The sequence below is a fragment of the Mustelus asterias genome, chromosome 5 (genome assembly GCF_964213995.1).
Source record: "Mustelus asterias chromosome 5, sMusAst1.hap1.1, whole genome shotgun sequence".
Classification (NCBI taxonomy): domain Eukaryota; kingdom Metazoa; phylum Chordata; class Chondrichthyes; order Carcharhiniformes; family Triakidae; genus Mustelus; species Mustelus asterias.
In genome coordinates this window covers 72,651,534-72,666,811 of record NC_135805.1, presented here as the reverse complement: position 1 = coordinate 72,666,811, position 15,278 = coordinate 72,651,534, and the positions used below count along the sequence as shown (strand labels likewise).

General features: G+C 42.1%; 1 protein-coding gene across 50 annotated transcripts in view; it reads left to right on the top strand.

The window, feature by feature from the left end:
* The window catches only part of trdn (triadin), a 452,817-nt gene that overhangs the window by 354,616 nt on the left and 82,923 nt on the right, over positions 1–15,278 (top strand). For 46 of the 50 annotated variants that reach the window (XM_078212798.1, XM_078212806.1, XM_078212805.1 and 43 more), the window contains 4 exons: positions 705–749; positions 2,952–2,972; positions 4,861–4,905; positions 7,166–7,186. In XM_078212798.1, coding sequence (XP_078068924.1) covers positions 705–749; positions 2,952–2,972; positions 4,861–4,905; positions 7,166–7,186 — 132 coding nt within the window. The remainder of the gene's footprint in view (positions 1–704; positions 750–2,951; positions 2,973–4,860; positions 4,906–7,165; positions 7,187–15,278) is intronic. The other 4 variants (XM_078212763.1, XM_078212761.1, XM_078212757.1 and 1 more) reach the window with 3 other exon arrangements.

Genomic DNA, 15,278 nt, shown 5'->3' with positions numbered 1-15,278 from the left:
ACTTGACTGGATGGGTGCAGCTCCAACAACACTCAAATAGCTTGACAGCATTCAGAACAAGTAACCCGCTTGATTTTTACCCCATCCACCATCTTAAACATTCACTCACTCCACCACCAACGCACAGTGCAGTGTGTGCCATCTACAAGATGCATTTCAAGACCTCACCAAGGCTGCTTTGTCAGCACCTTCCAAACCAATGAGAACCATCACTTAGAAGGACAAGGACAGAAGATGCATAGGGACACCATCACTTATAAATTCCACCTCAGCTATAAACCCTCCTGAGTTCGAACCACATTGCTGTTCCTTCGCTGTCACTGGGTCAAAATCCTGGAACTCCCTCATTGCAGTAGTGTGTGTGTATCTACACCACATGGACTGCAGTGGTTCAAGAGAACGGCTCACCACCACTTTCTCAAAGGAAATTGGGGATGGGCAATAAATTCTGGTCTAGCCAGTGATGTCCACATCCCATGTATAAATAATTTTTTAAAAACAGATTAGACTATAATGGGACTAAACCATCCATATATGTTTTGTTGCATTATTTGGTTCCTGCATGTATATTTATTATATCTATAATACATTGAATATGCATCTTATGAGATTAATAACTGGTTAATATTCATTTACAATTAAAATGTAATTACTTTAAAGTATAATTAATATGGAGCTCATTCAGTTGTTTACCAAATATTTAGAGGCAGAAACCACGAAGCAAGTGAAGCCAAAACCTGCAAAGAAAGGTAATACAGAAGTTCAACCAATGTTTTGTTTTACATCTATTGCCAACCTCTCAGCTCTCCTTTCTTCCAATATCAAATGGGTAAGACTAAGTGATTTGTGGGGAATGGCAGGGTTACTAGATCTAGCATTCTGCACTCTAACTTTCCACAGCTCTTGACAATTGAATGAAAATGGAGATAAAAACCAAACAGAACAAGCTTTTAAGAATTTTGTAATGCTAATAGCAATTTATAATGAGAATAATCAACAAAATAATGTGCAAATGGGCTTGGGTCACTGTCTGTGTGGAATTTGCACGTTCTCCCCGTTTCTGCGTGGATTTCCTCCGCGTGCTCCAGTTTCCTCCCACACTCCAAAGATGTGCAGGTTAGATGGATTGGCAATGCTAAATCACCCCTTAGTGTCAGGGGGACTAGCTAGGGTAAATGCAAGGGGTTATGGGGATAGGATCTAGGTGGGATTGTGGTTAGTGCAGACTTGATGGGCCGAATGGCCTCTTTCTGCACTGTAGGAGTTATATTCTATGAACAGAAGGCTTACTGGACTAATATCTGGAATGGGTGGGTTGTCAGATGAGGAACAGTCGGACAGGCTAGGCTTTTATCCACTGGAGTTTAGACGAGTAAGAGACAACTTGATTGAAAACCTAGAAGATCTCAATGGGTTTTGATAAGATGGATGTGGAAGGGATTTTTCTCTTGCAGGAAAATCTAGAACTTGGTGTCACTGTTTGAAAATAAGAAGTTACCCATTTAAGACAGAGATGAGGAGAATTCCTTTCTCTAAGACGGTCTTTGGAACTCTCCCTCAAAAAGCAGTGAAAGCAGAATCTTTGAATATTTTTAAGGCAGAGGTAGTTAGATTTTTGATGGGCAAGGAGGTGAAAGGTGGGAATGTGGGGTTGAGGTTACAATCAGATCAGCCCTGATCTTATTGCATAGTGGAGCAGGCTTGAGGGGTTGAATAGCCTTCTCCTGCTCGTAGTTCATATGTTTGTAACACTGTGAAAAGTAACTTGAGCATTAATGATTATCTTCTAATTCTGGAGCAGGTTAGTTGTGTCTGTTGAATTGGCAGAAGTGAAAATAAGAATTCTGTTCAGCAGCAGGAGCTGGAAATTTTGCATAGAAGAGGTTCATTGCAGTGCAGACTTGGCACAAGCAGAGCTTTGTGATTTCCCTAGTGGTTCAATCAGTTTCCTGTGTGATTTATGCCAGAACCTGAAGGAAACTTGGAGCCATTTTTATATTAGTGAACATTGCTGAAAATACTTAATTGGCAAAACAAGTAGCAGCTGAGAAATCCACATTCTTCCTTTCTTTGATGACTAAGAAGTCCTTTTATGTCTTGAAAATATTTTAATAAAGAAGGACCAGATCTGACTTTTTGCAGGATTCATTGTGTGCACCACATCAAATGTGATGAGCACAGCACTTAACCACTCCAAGGTTTATTGTTGCCCTGAGTTAGGAGCATGGGGTCAGGAAAATTCCCAACTCATGATATAGTGAAAGACAGCCTGCCCCTGTTCTCTTCCTGGCAAAAATTGTGGGCGCGGATTCCGGGGCAATAATTCCAGATCCTGGGCTCAGACGTGATTTTGGCTGAGGCACAGAAACCTTCTGTTTTTATGAAAATTTGGGCCTTAGATTTTGTGAGAGTAAATCCTGTGGGTGAGATATTTGAATTTTAAGACAATGTGGATTTATCTATTGTTGGTGCCCAGGAGCAGAACTATCATGGCCGTGAAGTACGCATTTCTATCATTTGGTGTGAAGGAGAAAATGTATTTTAACAGACATCTTCGCAGTGTAATAGCATCAAGGTGCATTTGAACAATGTACCAGCAGTAAATTTACCAAAGGAGAGAAACATTGGATGGGATTTTTTTTGCCCCCCTCCCATGGCATGTTTTTGGATGGCGGAGGTGACTCATCATTGGCTGCCTGTGGGATCTTCCAGTTCCACTGAGGTCTATGGCATTTTGTATGGCTCACCTGCCCTGCCGCTGGGGAACCCGCCACAGGGCTCACCTTCGGCAGGACTGGAAGATCCTGCTGGCGGTAAGGGTTGGAAAATCCCATTCATTGATGTTGCATGTGGCCATTATTCAAGAAAATGAGACTTCCAGTAATGGAGAATCTACTCCTTCGGAAAAACCCTGCAATGTTATCTCAGATTTTTATTTTTATTTTAAACAGCAACAAAGCCTAAAATTAAAAGTGAGTGATTTTTGTTTGACATAAATTTATTGTGTTGCAATAATGTATTTTTGAGGTTAAAGCTTTCATTCCTCTCGAATGCTGCAGAGTTAAATGATTTGAGCTGCTGGTAATTGCAAAGCAAATGTAAGCGTGAATTGTTTGTTTACAGTTGTTTTAATATTCTGACAACTTTCCTCAGTTAATGCTTGCAGTTTATTTGAATTAAAATTGCGGCAGTTTTGTGTGCGTGTGTGCGTACTCAATATAGTTATGCACCCAAATAAACAATTTAGTGTAATTTAGGATGTTACAGAGATATGTTGCACTGTGCCTTCTCTGCATGAATGCTGACCTTCGGGAGTTTCAATAAGATTAAATTCAGCTTTTTGCTCCACATTAGTCTGATTTCCAATGTGTTGCATTTCAACATGGAGATAAATGACAGTCATAATGGAAGTTCATTATGGCTCCAACCAACATTGTAACATATGGCCATGATAGTAATTAGTTTGTGATCCAATTTGTACATTTTCTGGACGAGCTCCATTTCTGGTTCTCCTCTCACCTGTACAAATAACACATGTGTAACCCTCTGGCATGATCATACTGAAGTTGGATTCTTAGAGCGTGGAATTTGAAGCAACAATTCATACTTTAAACATTTGTATCCAGCGAAAATTATTTCCGTTACTTACGAGAAGTTTTCACTTAGATTTCCCCGCAGGAAAATGTGCTGTAGAAAAGGTTACCTCTGCTTTTGAATGCTGGTTGTGTGCCAGTGCTGCATTTCTCAGCTTTCATTTGGATCATGTGCATTGTTTCCGAGAATGAAATGTGCAACGTCAGTCTACCTATGGTTTCACTCTGCCTCACGGTACACACCGCAACTTTAGAAAATATCCCAGACAGATTTGACATTTTCTTTGATGTGACCATTTCTTCACAGGACAACAATCTTCTTTTGCACCCTCAGTAAAAAAATTTTTCCCCAAATTCCTGTTTCTGGACACAAACAGATTTGGCCACTTTTCCTGGAGTTGGCCACTGTTCTTTCCTGCAAATGCAACTGTGGCCACAATGAAAATTCAATTTCTGTTTAATATCAAGGAGCAGCCCTTTATGAGCTGCTGTCTCACCAGATTTCCTGGTCCGAAACTAAGGTGCTTCTGCCCAGGCTTCCAACACCCACTTTTTTTTTTAACCCTTCAGTACTTTATTTCTAATCAAAAAAGCCAATTCAAATTAGGTCCAATCATGGTACCCACATGAGAGACAAACAAGATCCAAACTGACAGGATGAGGCATTGCACCCGCTCCCGGGCTTGATCTTCAGCTTAGCCAAAGGGCTGAGATGACTTTTAAAAATTGCATCAGCTAAAGACTCGGTTTTACCTCATTGGCCACCCTGATCCTTTACTCTACCCTGGCTTAGCCAAACCACGATCACAGGTGCCAGCACACACCAAGTGCAATGGGCACGCCTCGTGCCCTGCGTGATCACGGTTTCACACTTTTTCATGCCTGTGTAGTTGTTAAAATAAGGATGAAGACAGCTGGCTTTGCACAATTCATTACTGATCGCCTCCTTTTCTGCATATCCTTACCCATGCCTTGAGCTGAGATGTGACATCTATGATTTGCATAGAGGAACAGAAGCTGACAAAGTTTGCTTAATGTATTTAAATTGGCGTTGGGATAAATGTTTTCACTTGATCTTTATTTATATTCTTGATCTTGTAGAAGCAACAGAGAGTGGATGGGACCAGCAGCCTTTTTTAAGAGAACATTGCTCCCTCATTATTAACTATTGCATGTACACAGATGATGTGTTGAAATATGAAACAAATATAATATTCATGGACAATTAAAATTTTGAACCTAATTGAATTATACATTAAATTTTCAGAGGAAGAAACCGTGAAGCAAGTGAAACCAAAAGCTGCAAAGAAAGGTATAACAAAACTAAACCAATACATATGTTTCTAATTTTGCAGTTTTTCTTAATTAAAATGCTAAATATGTAAAATTACTTGAAACTCTCAGGGTTTGAATGGGTTATTATCGACACATGAATGGGTTATTATTTACAGGCCTGTTCGCCGCAGGAGCAAATCCTGTTATGGCTGCTAAATCCCGCGACAGAGTCATAACAGGATTTGCGCTGGTGAGATCTCAGGTTGAGATCTTCCCTGCCCGCTACTTGTGATGTAATCAGGTTCAGACCCATACTTGCCACATTCCCCTTAACTCCCAAACTTTCTTTGTCTGAATGCCGCTGTTTAAAGGGAAATCTTTTTGAAATGTTGCGTGCATTGTCTTGTGATGCCATTCCAAATTACCTCTTTTACTCAAGACTACATTTTGTTGACAAAGGAGAGAAATGGTCATGTCTTTGACATTCATAAAAAGAAATTCACTTTCCCATTCCTTGTGAGAATGATAGGTTTTTGCCCTCTTGGATGTCCCTGTTTCCTCGCTCATTATTCTGTCTTCACCCAGCTTAGTCCATATTTTGGCACCTGCAGTTCAGCAGCCAATGAGCTGGTTTGCTTGACATCATGAGAAACCCAAGTTCCGTGCATTTTCGGTAGCAGTTCGATAGCCTATGACAATCGACTTTTTGAGATTCCAGGATTGACCTTTCGATTGAGCTCAACTATTTGGAGACCACTGCAATAGGAGAAAGATGTACAGACAGTATCTGTGTCTTTACCCAGCATTAGTTGTCATTTTAAGTTTGGTAAATGATTGATATTGGTGCAGTTACACATTATGGCCACAAATTCATGGCTGTATTAGCCATGGGCACAAATTCCATAATGGCCACTAAATCTCACAAGAGGCCAAAAGCAAGATTTGCGCTATAGAGATTTCAGTTTGGTATCTTCCTCGCCTCCCCACTGGTGACGTATTCTGCCAGGTTTGCACTGCCAGGGTGGCCCCGCTGGAGAGCCCCATTGGAAACGTTCCCCTCACGTGTGGTGGGTAGGGGGGGTGGTTCCCTGATGCTTGCATGGTGGGGAGTTGGGAGAGAGGGTTGCCCTGATACTTGTGTGGGGGCAGGGGTGAGTGTCCCGATGGTTGCATGGGGGTGGATCCTCCGTGTCTGTGGTGGGGGGTTATTTCCAGCACAAATATGGAAGCCCCAATCTCTGTGGAGCCAATCTTGCCGGCTTTATCAGAGCCTGGAAAAAGTAATGAAAACTCGGCTGTGCATCTGGAGAGATGTATGCCAGCTTTCACTCTGAACCTGACACTCTTAACAGATTTTGGGAAAATTCTGCCCTATATGTACCTCCTGATTAGCACTTGCATTGAAATCAAGAGATAGAGTATGGTGAGAGATATTTAAGTGCATTTGAATCCATGTTGTTGCTTTAGACCATCAACCAGAGTGGGAAGGCTGAATTTTCCTGGCCCACTATAGATAGGAATGGAGGTGTGGGAATGGAAGATTAGGGGGAAAAGCTGCATTGGGATAGCTCCCTGATGCTTTCTAGTCCCAGGGAAGTTTCCAGGGGTGCATAGGGAATTAGATAGGCTGCCCACATCAAGAATGCAGCCAGCCAGTTAAGAGTATTGAGGCCTCAAATAAGGAGAGTTTTTCAGCTTCACTTTCATTTTGCAACTAGACAGCACATCACGTCCAGAGACCACCATTGTTTTGGAGGTGGCCTCCCATTGGCAAGGTGAGGGATCTTTGTAACCAGGAGCCCCTTGGCCTAATGATTGGGGTGCAAGCATGAAAAGTCACAATTGCAGCCCAAACTAGTCCTCCGGTGGGCTTTCCACTCTGCTCCCAGCGGCCTCACAGACTTTGGTCCAAATCAGTTTTTAATTCCATGAATATCATTGTGTTCGTGTTGAGTCGCCCACATATTCTCCACCCTACCCCAGCAGTGCCTGCCTCTCGTGGTGGGGCTGCCAAAACTCCAGCCCTCTGATTGAACAGTGTTAATTAAGCTGGTAAATTAGGGGCTGCCACCTGGAAGATGTACTAGTAGGTTCGCCTCCAATAAGTGTGGGTTTGGCCCCAACATCAGGTTCCCAAAGTCTGCAATAAAATCCTGCGCACAATTATTGACATTGTGTTATCACGAAGCTGCTCTGAAACAATGTCCCAGACAACTGTCAATTAAAGAAGGAAAAAGTGTTCATTGTCAAACCTGATCATTTTTACCTTAGATTTTCAACATTTTTTTCTTCAACAGCAGTAAAGGCAAAAGTAACAAGTGAGTGAATTGTGTGGAGTTTCAATTTTTGCTGTTTGTGCAGTTATATGATTAGAGCTGCTGGCTCATACAAAGCAAACTGAGCATGAATTTTGAGTTTACAGAAATTTTATTGCAATTTTCTGATAGCTTTGCTCACTGAATTGATGGTTTGATTTGACACAATTTGGTTCTTTTTTTATTCATATAATAAATGCATGTACACAATGCACAGTTTCAAAGTTTCACCAACTAAAAAATTGCTACACTGCAGACCAAATAGACCCAGTGCCTAACTTATCAATTTGTTTTCTCATCTCCTGGGAATTATGTAATAATGCTTACGAAACAGGCCAGAAGGATCTGCAGCACAGACAAATGCTTGGTGAGAGGGGGTATATCAAGAAAGTGACAGAATCTTACAACTTCATCCTTCACCTGAACATGCTTTACATTAGTGGTCTAAATGGTTATAATTTCCCGTGTTCAGACTCCAAGAAGCAGAGTAAAGCAAAAGATACTGGTTACAATATGGCAATTCTGATTATACTACTGTTATACACAGGCAAGAGGTAAACTGAACAATTTTATTCTCTCCCCATGTGTCTGTAAGCAGAGACGTTTTTGATTATCTTTAAAGTAGGCTGTGGCTTGTTTTCCCAAACCCTCAGTGTGTGGTCTAATTTTTAAAATATCATGCAGCAAACTCTCTTTAGGATCAACTCAGAAAGTTGGTTTATTTTATATTGAAACCCAGGAGGAATCGGTGGGTTGGATTTTTCCTTCATGGTGAAGTTTAGTGCAGGTGAGACCTGGTTGGAGTACGAAAATCCTTAAAATGAATGATGCTGCAGCACAATGGAGTTACATAAAAACATTGAAGATAGGAGCAGGAGGAGGCCATTTGGCCCTTCAAGCATGCTCTGCCATTCATTACAATCATGGGTGATCATCAAACTCAATAGACTAATCCTGCTTTTTCCCCATAACCTTTGATCCCATTCACCCCAAGTGCTATAGCCAGCCGCCTCTTGAATACATTCAGTGTTTTGGCATCAACTACTTCCTGTGGTAATGAATTCCACAGGCTCACCACTCTCTGAGTGAAGAAATGTCTCCTCACCTCCGTCCTAAATGGTCTACCCTGAATCCTCAGACTGTGACCCCTGGTTCTTGACTCCCCCACCATCCTCCCTGCATCTACCCTGTCTAGTCCTGTTAGAATTTTATAAGTCTCTATGAGATCCTCCCTCATTCATCTGAACTCCAGCGAAAAGAATCTTAACCTAGTCAATCTCTCCTCATACATCACTCCTGCCATCCCCGGAATCAGCCTGGTAAACCTTCGCTGCACGCCCTCGAGAGCAAGAATATTCTTCCTCAGAAAAGGAGACCAAAACTGCACACAATACTCTAGGTGTGGCCTCACCAAGGCCTGTATAATTGCAACAACATATCCCTGTTCCTGTATTCGAAATCTCTCGCAATGAAGGCCGACAAGCCACTTGTCTTCTTTACCGCCTGCTGCAACTGCATGCTTACCTTCAGTGACTGGTGCACAAGGACACCCAGGTCCCACTGCATACTCCCCTCTCCCAATTTACAACCATTCAGGTAGTAATCTGCCGCCTTGTTTTTGCTTCCAAAGTGAATAACTTCACATTTATCCAAATTATACTGCATTTGCCATTTATTTCTCCATTCACCCAACATGTCCAGATAATTCTGAAGGATCTCTGGACCTCCCACCCAACTTGGTATCATCTGCAAACTTTGAGGTGTTACATTTTGTTCCCTCATCCAAATCATTACTATATATTGTGAATAGCTGGGGTCCCAGCACCGATCCCTGTGGCACCCCGCTAGTTACTGCCTGCCAATTTGAAAAGACCCATTAATTCCTATTCTTTGTTTCCTCTCTGCCAACAAGTTTTCTATTCATCTCAATACACTTCCCCCAATCCCATGCGCTTTAATCTTGCACGATAATCTTTTGTGCAAGACTTTGTCAAATGCTTTCTGAAAGTCCAAATATACCACATCTACTGCTTCCCCCTTGTCAACTATACTAGTTGCATCATCAAAGAATTCCAACAGATTTGTCAAGCATGATTTCTCCTTCATAAATTTTCTGTTCTTAGACTGTTTGACACGTGATGATCAAAGACCTTTAAAATTAACCAGCTGCTTGGTCAGCTGGAAGATCAGCTGGAATTCTTTCCATTGATATTAAATCAGCGGACTGAGGTTCCTCAGTTCTCAAAAGAATTTAGAGTTTTCAAAATAGTCACTCAATTATGTGACCTTTCTCCACAATGATTTGAAAAGGGATATTCATATATTTTTTTGAGACTGGCTTTGGTTTCAATACTGATAATGTCCCAGCCATTAGCTTTTGAAAGAGCTATTATCCATGTTGAAGTTCTTGTGTTGTGAAGCCATTGTCTGAGTGGACCCTCTGACTCTGTTAGAGGGGTAAGCTTATCAAGATGCAAATTATTTCCATTGTCCTCTCAATCGTCCTCTTTTGAAAAGGACCTGGACAATTCCAGATATGAGATCGGTCTGTTAGTCCCCTGGTTTTCTCATTATAATGTCTTTATAATTGGATGTGAGATTCCACAATGATAAAAAGATGATTATTTTGTTCTTGCAATTCCTGTTGGGAGCTTCCAGAATAAAGGAACAGTCCTGTGATAGCAGCTATCTTGTTGTGTTCAGCATAAAGTCCATTTTAAAAATAGCAAAAAAAAAGTCTGATGTACAGTTTTGATTTCCTTCATGTTATATTGACATATCAATACATATAACTCCTTTTGACAGTTACACAAAACTGCCTTTTAAATTTGCAGGCACTTTGAGTTGCTTTGTGCTTGTACCTCAAGGCCTTCATGGTACATTTAACGTCCCCATAATTTGTTGGCTCAAACACATAGGTGAGTGCAGGGTGAGATTCCACTTGGTTGGGATATGCTTCCATTAGTGAAACAGCCCTCCAGCTTAATCCCCACTAACCTCCTTTCTTTTGGCACCATGTAAGGTGGAGCCGGATGATTCTGCACATGCATTCAGTCCTTAATTACCCCAATTTTCCACTTGGTATATTGAAGATGGACTTTCTGGCCCTGACAACACAGAGATTTTCACAACTGAACCCAAGAGGGTTCGGGTGGAATAAGTACAGTTAGGTTCTAGAGGGTGAATTATTTTTTTTATCCCTACAGTGCAGAAGGAGGCCATTTGCCCCATTAAGCCTTCACCGACCACAATCCTACCTAGGCCCTAACCCATAACCCCGCGTATTTATCCTGCTAATTCCCCTGACACGCAGCGACAATTTAGCATGGCCAGTCATCTTTTGTTTTGGAGTGTGGGAAGAAACTGGAGCACCCAGAAGAAACATACGTGGACACGGGGAGAATGTGCATACTCATCACAGACAGTCAGCCGAGACCAGAATTGAACCCAGGTCTCTGGTGCTGTGAGGCAGTAGTGCTAACCACTGTGCCACCAACTTCAAGCAGGCCTTGCAGCTGACAAATGGTTAAGTTATTCTCACATGAGACTAAGGCTTCCAAAGGTTCATCCATTAATGATGAGAGGACATCTCCCCTTGCAATAATTTCCAAGTCACCCTTAGCTTCCTCGATTAACCATGAACCATATGTTACTGATGCATCGTTTTGGGCTGCCTCATCTGAAGAATTATGGTCTTCCTTAATTAACTGATAAACAGTACTTGCATGGGGTTTTATTTCCATAACTATATCTTGCAATGTATGGTTATATGCAGGACCTCTTCAGCCTATTTCGATTCTCCCCTGTTTATTTCCTACAGAACCACCTTCACATGTTGTTGGGTCAGCTCTAACTTGATAGACAGTGCAAGCAGGTCAAGGCGATTGATCGTCAATGTGCCTGTATTAAAAATTGACAGTCAGTAATTGAGATTCATTTCCTTCATCCCCATCCCTTAATTGATTTAGTCGATTGATTAAACATCCAGTTCCCACAGACCATCTGCAACTCAGGGTCATCCGGATTTACCCATCGCTGTTGTTTCACTGAGGTAGAAATCATTTCTACAAACAAGCCCTGAGTATTTACTGGGCACTAATCCAGCAGTCCTACATCAGTCAAGTTTAGAATGACTGGGACTACTTTGTTATGCCAAACCTTCCCGGATAGAATTAGAACCAACCCATTCCTTGGAGCAGGTCTATGGCCTGAATATTTTGCCCATCGGGTACATGTACTCGGACCTGGAAGTGGACACAAAACGTGTCCCCAGCCATGATCAGTCTCAGAGCACAATTTCATGCCAGCTGGCCTATTAACAGCCATCCAGCATGAAATACACTATGTAAAAGGCTGAACACTGCCAGGGTGGGCGAGAAGAGGGCAAGTGCCAAGAACAGGGAACGGTGCAGGCTGGTATATCTAATGTGCTCCTTCAGGGGACAGCCTCTGTGGAGTTGTCTCAGGGAGCTGCTGAAAAATAAATATCGATGTCCCAAGTCTTTAGATTGCACAACCAAGCACATATTTCAGTCCCCAGACACATTTGCTATTTTTATTTCTGCCTTGACAGCTCATCCTGCAATGGATCAAGGTTGCAGCTAAAACGTAAAGCTGCCTGGCCCATCAGCTCGCCTGTCAACCGTAATAGCAGAAAGGCCATGAAAAATTGTATTCAGTTGGCCCTTAATGGGCTAAATTGGCTATTTGATTTTCGGAAGACATGCTTCCAACTCTCGCCTGTGCCCACCATCCAAAATACTGCACGAGTCTGTGATGATGTCAACACGCATGCCTGATATCATCTTCCACAATTTTATGTGTTCCCCCCCTCCCTGATCAATGTAAAGTTCTGGCCTGTATGTTGGGCAATTGAGATATATGTGAGAGGTACCATGGATCTCATGTACCTCCTGCACTGAGACCCATCTAAATCATCCTTGCTTTGGTTAAGACCCTCACTTGTTTCCAAAATTCCTCCAGTATAATTTATATTCATGGATTTTATTTCTTGCACAATAATTGGACCTCATCTCAAATCCTGTCAAGAAGGTGGCTAACTTGGGAGTCCCCTTGCCTGGGGCACACATCACACACACTATGGCCTTCCTTCACCTGATATTTTCTAGCATTCAGTGTCACATTGCCCAATAATGACACAACAAGTATCTTCCTTCCCAAATATGTCACCACTTGCACAATTCTATACTGAATATATTTATTCCCTTGACTCCCTTCCACCTCAGGGAACCCCATTGCCTCTGTGACAATCCAGGTAGACTATCCACTACAGCCACCTCTACATTTTGGCAATTGTAGGAGACAAAAACAATAATGGTTCTTTAGCAGAGTTGAACAGACCTGATTATAATTATTGACTTTCCATTGCTTCCCTTCGTTCCAATAATCTGGGTGGTGGAGTGAATGGGAGAGTGTATCTGTTGCTGGCCTCTTGATCCAGTCACTAACCCTGACAGGAATCGGCCCTTGAGATGGTGATGATGTACAAACATTGGCTGTGAAGTTGACAGTGAAAAGAATTAGTGTGGATTCCAGAATTATATTAATGGTTTGGTTGAATTGATGGAAAAGTAGAAAATGGAATTCAATCCAGAGAAGTGTGAGGTGATGTAATTTGAGAGGGCAACCAAAGTGAGGGAATGCACAATGCACAGGAGGATATTGAGATAGCTGGATGAAGTGAGAGACCTTGGAGTGCATGTCCACAGGTCCTTGAAGGTATCAGTATGGGTGAATAAGGTGGTAAAGAAAGTATATGGAATGCTCTCCTTTATTCGACAAGATATGAAATATAAAAGCAGGGATGTAATGCTGGAACCATATAAAATGCTGGTTAGGCCATAGCTGAACATGTGCATACAGTTCTGGTCACATTATGGAAAGGGTATAATTGCTGTGGAGAGAAAACTTAGAGATTTACAAGAATGTTGCCAGGGCTGACTTAACTAGGTAGGTGCTGTTTTCCATAGAATAGAGGAGGCTGAGGCGTGACTTGATTGAGGTATACAAGATTATGAGGAACCTAGATGGACGAGACAGGAAAGATTTGTTTCTCCTAGCAGAGTGGACAATTACCAGGGGGCACAGATTTAAGATGATTGGTAGAAAGATTAGAAGAGATATCTGAAAAAGCTCTTTGAGTCTCTGAGGTGTCTAGAATTCACTGGTTGAGGCTGAAACCCGCAACTTGTTTTAAAAGTGCTGGATCTGCACCTGAATAGCTGTAACCTGCAAATTTGTGGATCGGTGGGAGGTGGGATTATAATGGGTGACTAGTTTTTTTTTTCACAGCACAAGCAGGTTGGGCTGAATGGCCTCTTTCTGTTCCATAACTTTTCCATGGTTCTATGTTACAGTATTGGGGCTGGCTTTATCTACAATAGTATATGGTCCCTTGCACAAGGGTTCAAAAGCCCCTACTTAGGCACAGTTCCTTACCATGAACTGCTTCCCAATGTCCACTCCTGGAGCATCTGGAGTTCCAAGAGCATTTTGTACCCTACATGTTGTTTCCCAATTTTCCGAACAGCAGCCAAATGCGTCTCCTTCAAAATTTTCCATAGGTCTTTTACAAATTAGTCTTTGGTCACCTCCTTCAACTCAGTTTCGGCAAGAGTGGGATCAGCAGATGAGATGGAATTCTGGATTTTCACCCTGTCATCAGATCATAGGTGAATAGCCTGTACTCTTTAAGGTTCATTAGAATCAGTAGAGTTGGGGGTAGGTTTGTCCCCCGACTCTTTTGTCAGTTTTTCCTTCAGATTTCTGTTCACTTTCACAATTCCTGACGATTGCAGGAAATGTACCATTTCCCTTTAGCTGTCAATATCATCAAGGCAGCTAACATGACCTATGCTAGTGAAATGAGTTCCCTGATCATGGGCCACCTCTTTCACTAATCCTTTACCTTTGCAAGGGCAGTGTGGGATTTAAACAGAATTGTCTTTATCCATTTGGAGAAGACATTGACCAACATCAAACAGAAATTATTACCCTGGAATGTAATGGGCAGTGATCCAATAAAACCAATGTGTACACACTGCCATGGGCCCTCTGCTTCCTGATGTGGCCTAAAGGAGCTTTTCACTTGTGAAGTTCAGAGTTTTCACTAATCTATCCAATCTTCTCCCAAATAGGGCAACCTCTGCTTCCTCTCTTTCGCCTTTAGTCACTTCTGGTCCCGGGTGCCTGACACCTGTTTCTCCATTTGCTAACTGCATGATCTCTGTTCTGTACACTTCCAGCCCACTTATCCACTTTAAGCAATGTTAAAATAGCATCTTCCCCTCTTTTACTGTTATGTGCATAGCATAGGGACCTTCAATTAGGGTTCCTTGCTTTTTGGTCTTAAAATCAACAGTAACACCATGTCCTCGACTTACGGCTCATTTAAATCTGTGGGCAAAGGAGTCACTACTGTTGGTCTCTTTCCCTGAGTGCTTGCTACTATTATTGCTGACTGAAATGGATCCCACAGATTACTCTCTGCTGCCCCTAGTTCATCAGCCTTCCCATATTGGCTCTGTCTTGGAGTGCACCTTTACCTTGTTAATATAATGCTGATCCTTCTTTTCTTTCATGTAAGAACATAAGAACATAAGAAATAGGAGCAGGAGTAGGCCATCTAGCCCCTCGAGCCTGCCCCGCCATTCAATAAGATCATGGCTGATCTGACGTGGATCAGTACCACTTACCCGCCTGATCCCCATAACCCTTAATTCCCTTACCGATCAGGAATCCATCCATCCGCGCTTTAAACATATTCAGCGAGGTAGCCTCCACCACCTCAGTGGGCAGAGAATTCCAGAGATTCACCACCCTCTGGGAGAAGAAGTTCCTCCTTGTCATTGACAATTTCAGTCAACTATAGGGCTGGAGGCAAAAGTTGTCCATCTGTCATCTTAAACCCTTAAAGGTTTCAATTGGTTAAGAACTCAGTACGAGTTACAGGTGAACTTTTTTTTAGAGCATATAGTATAAAGCCACTGAAATCCTGTGGAGTGGGTTAGCATATATACCAGTTTTTGAATTAAATCATCCATGATCTTCAACTGGATGCGGATTGTTTGTGTTC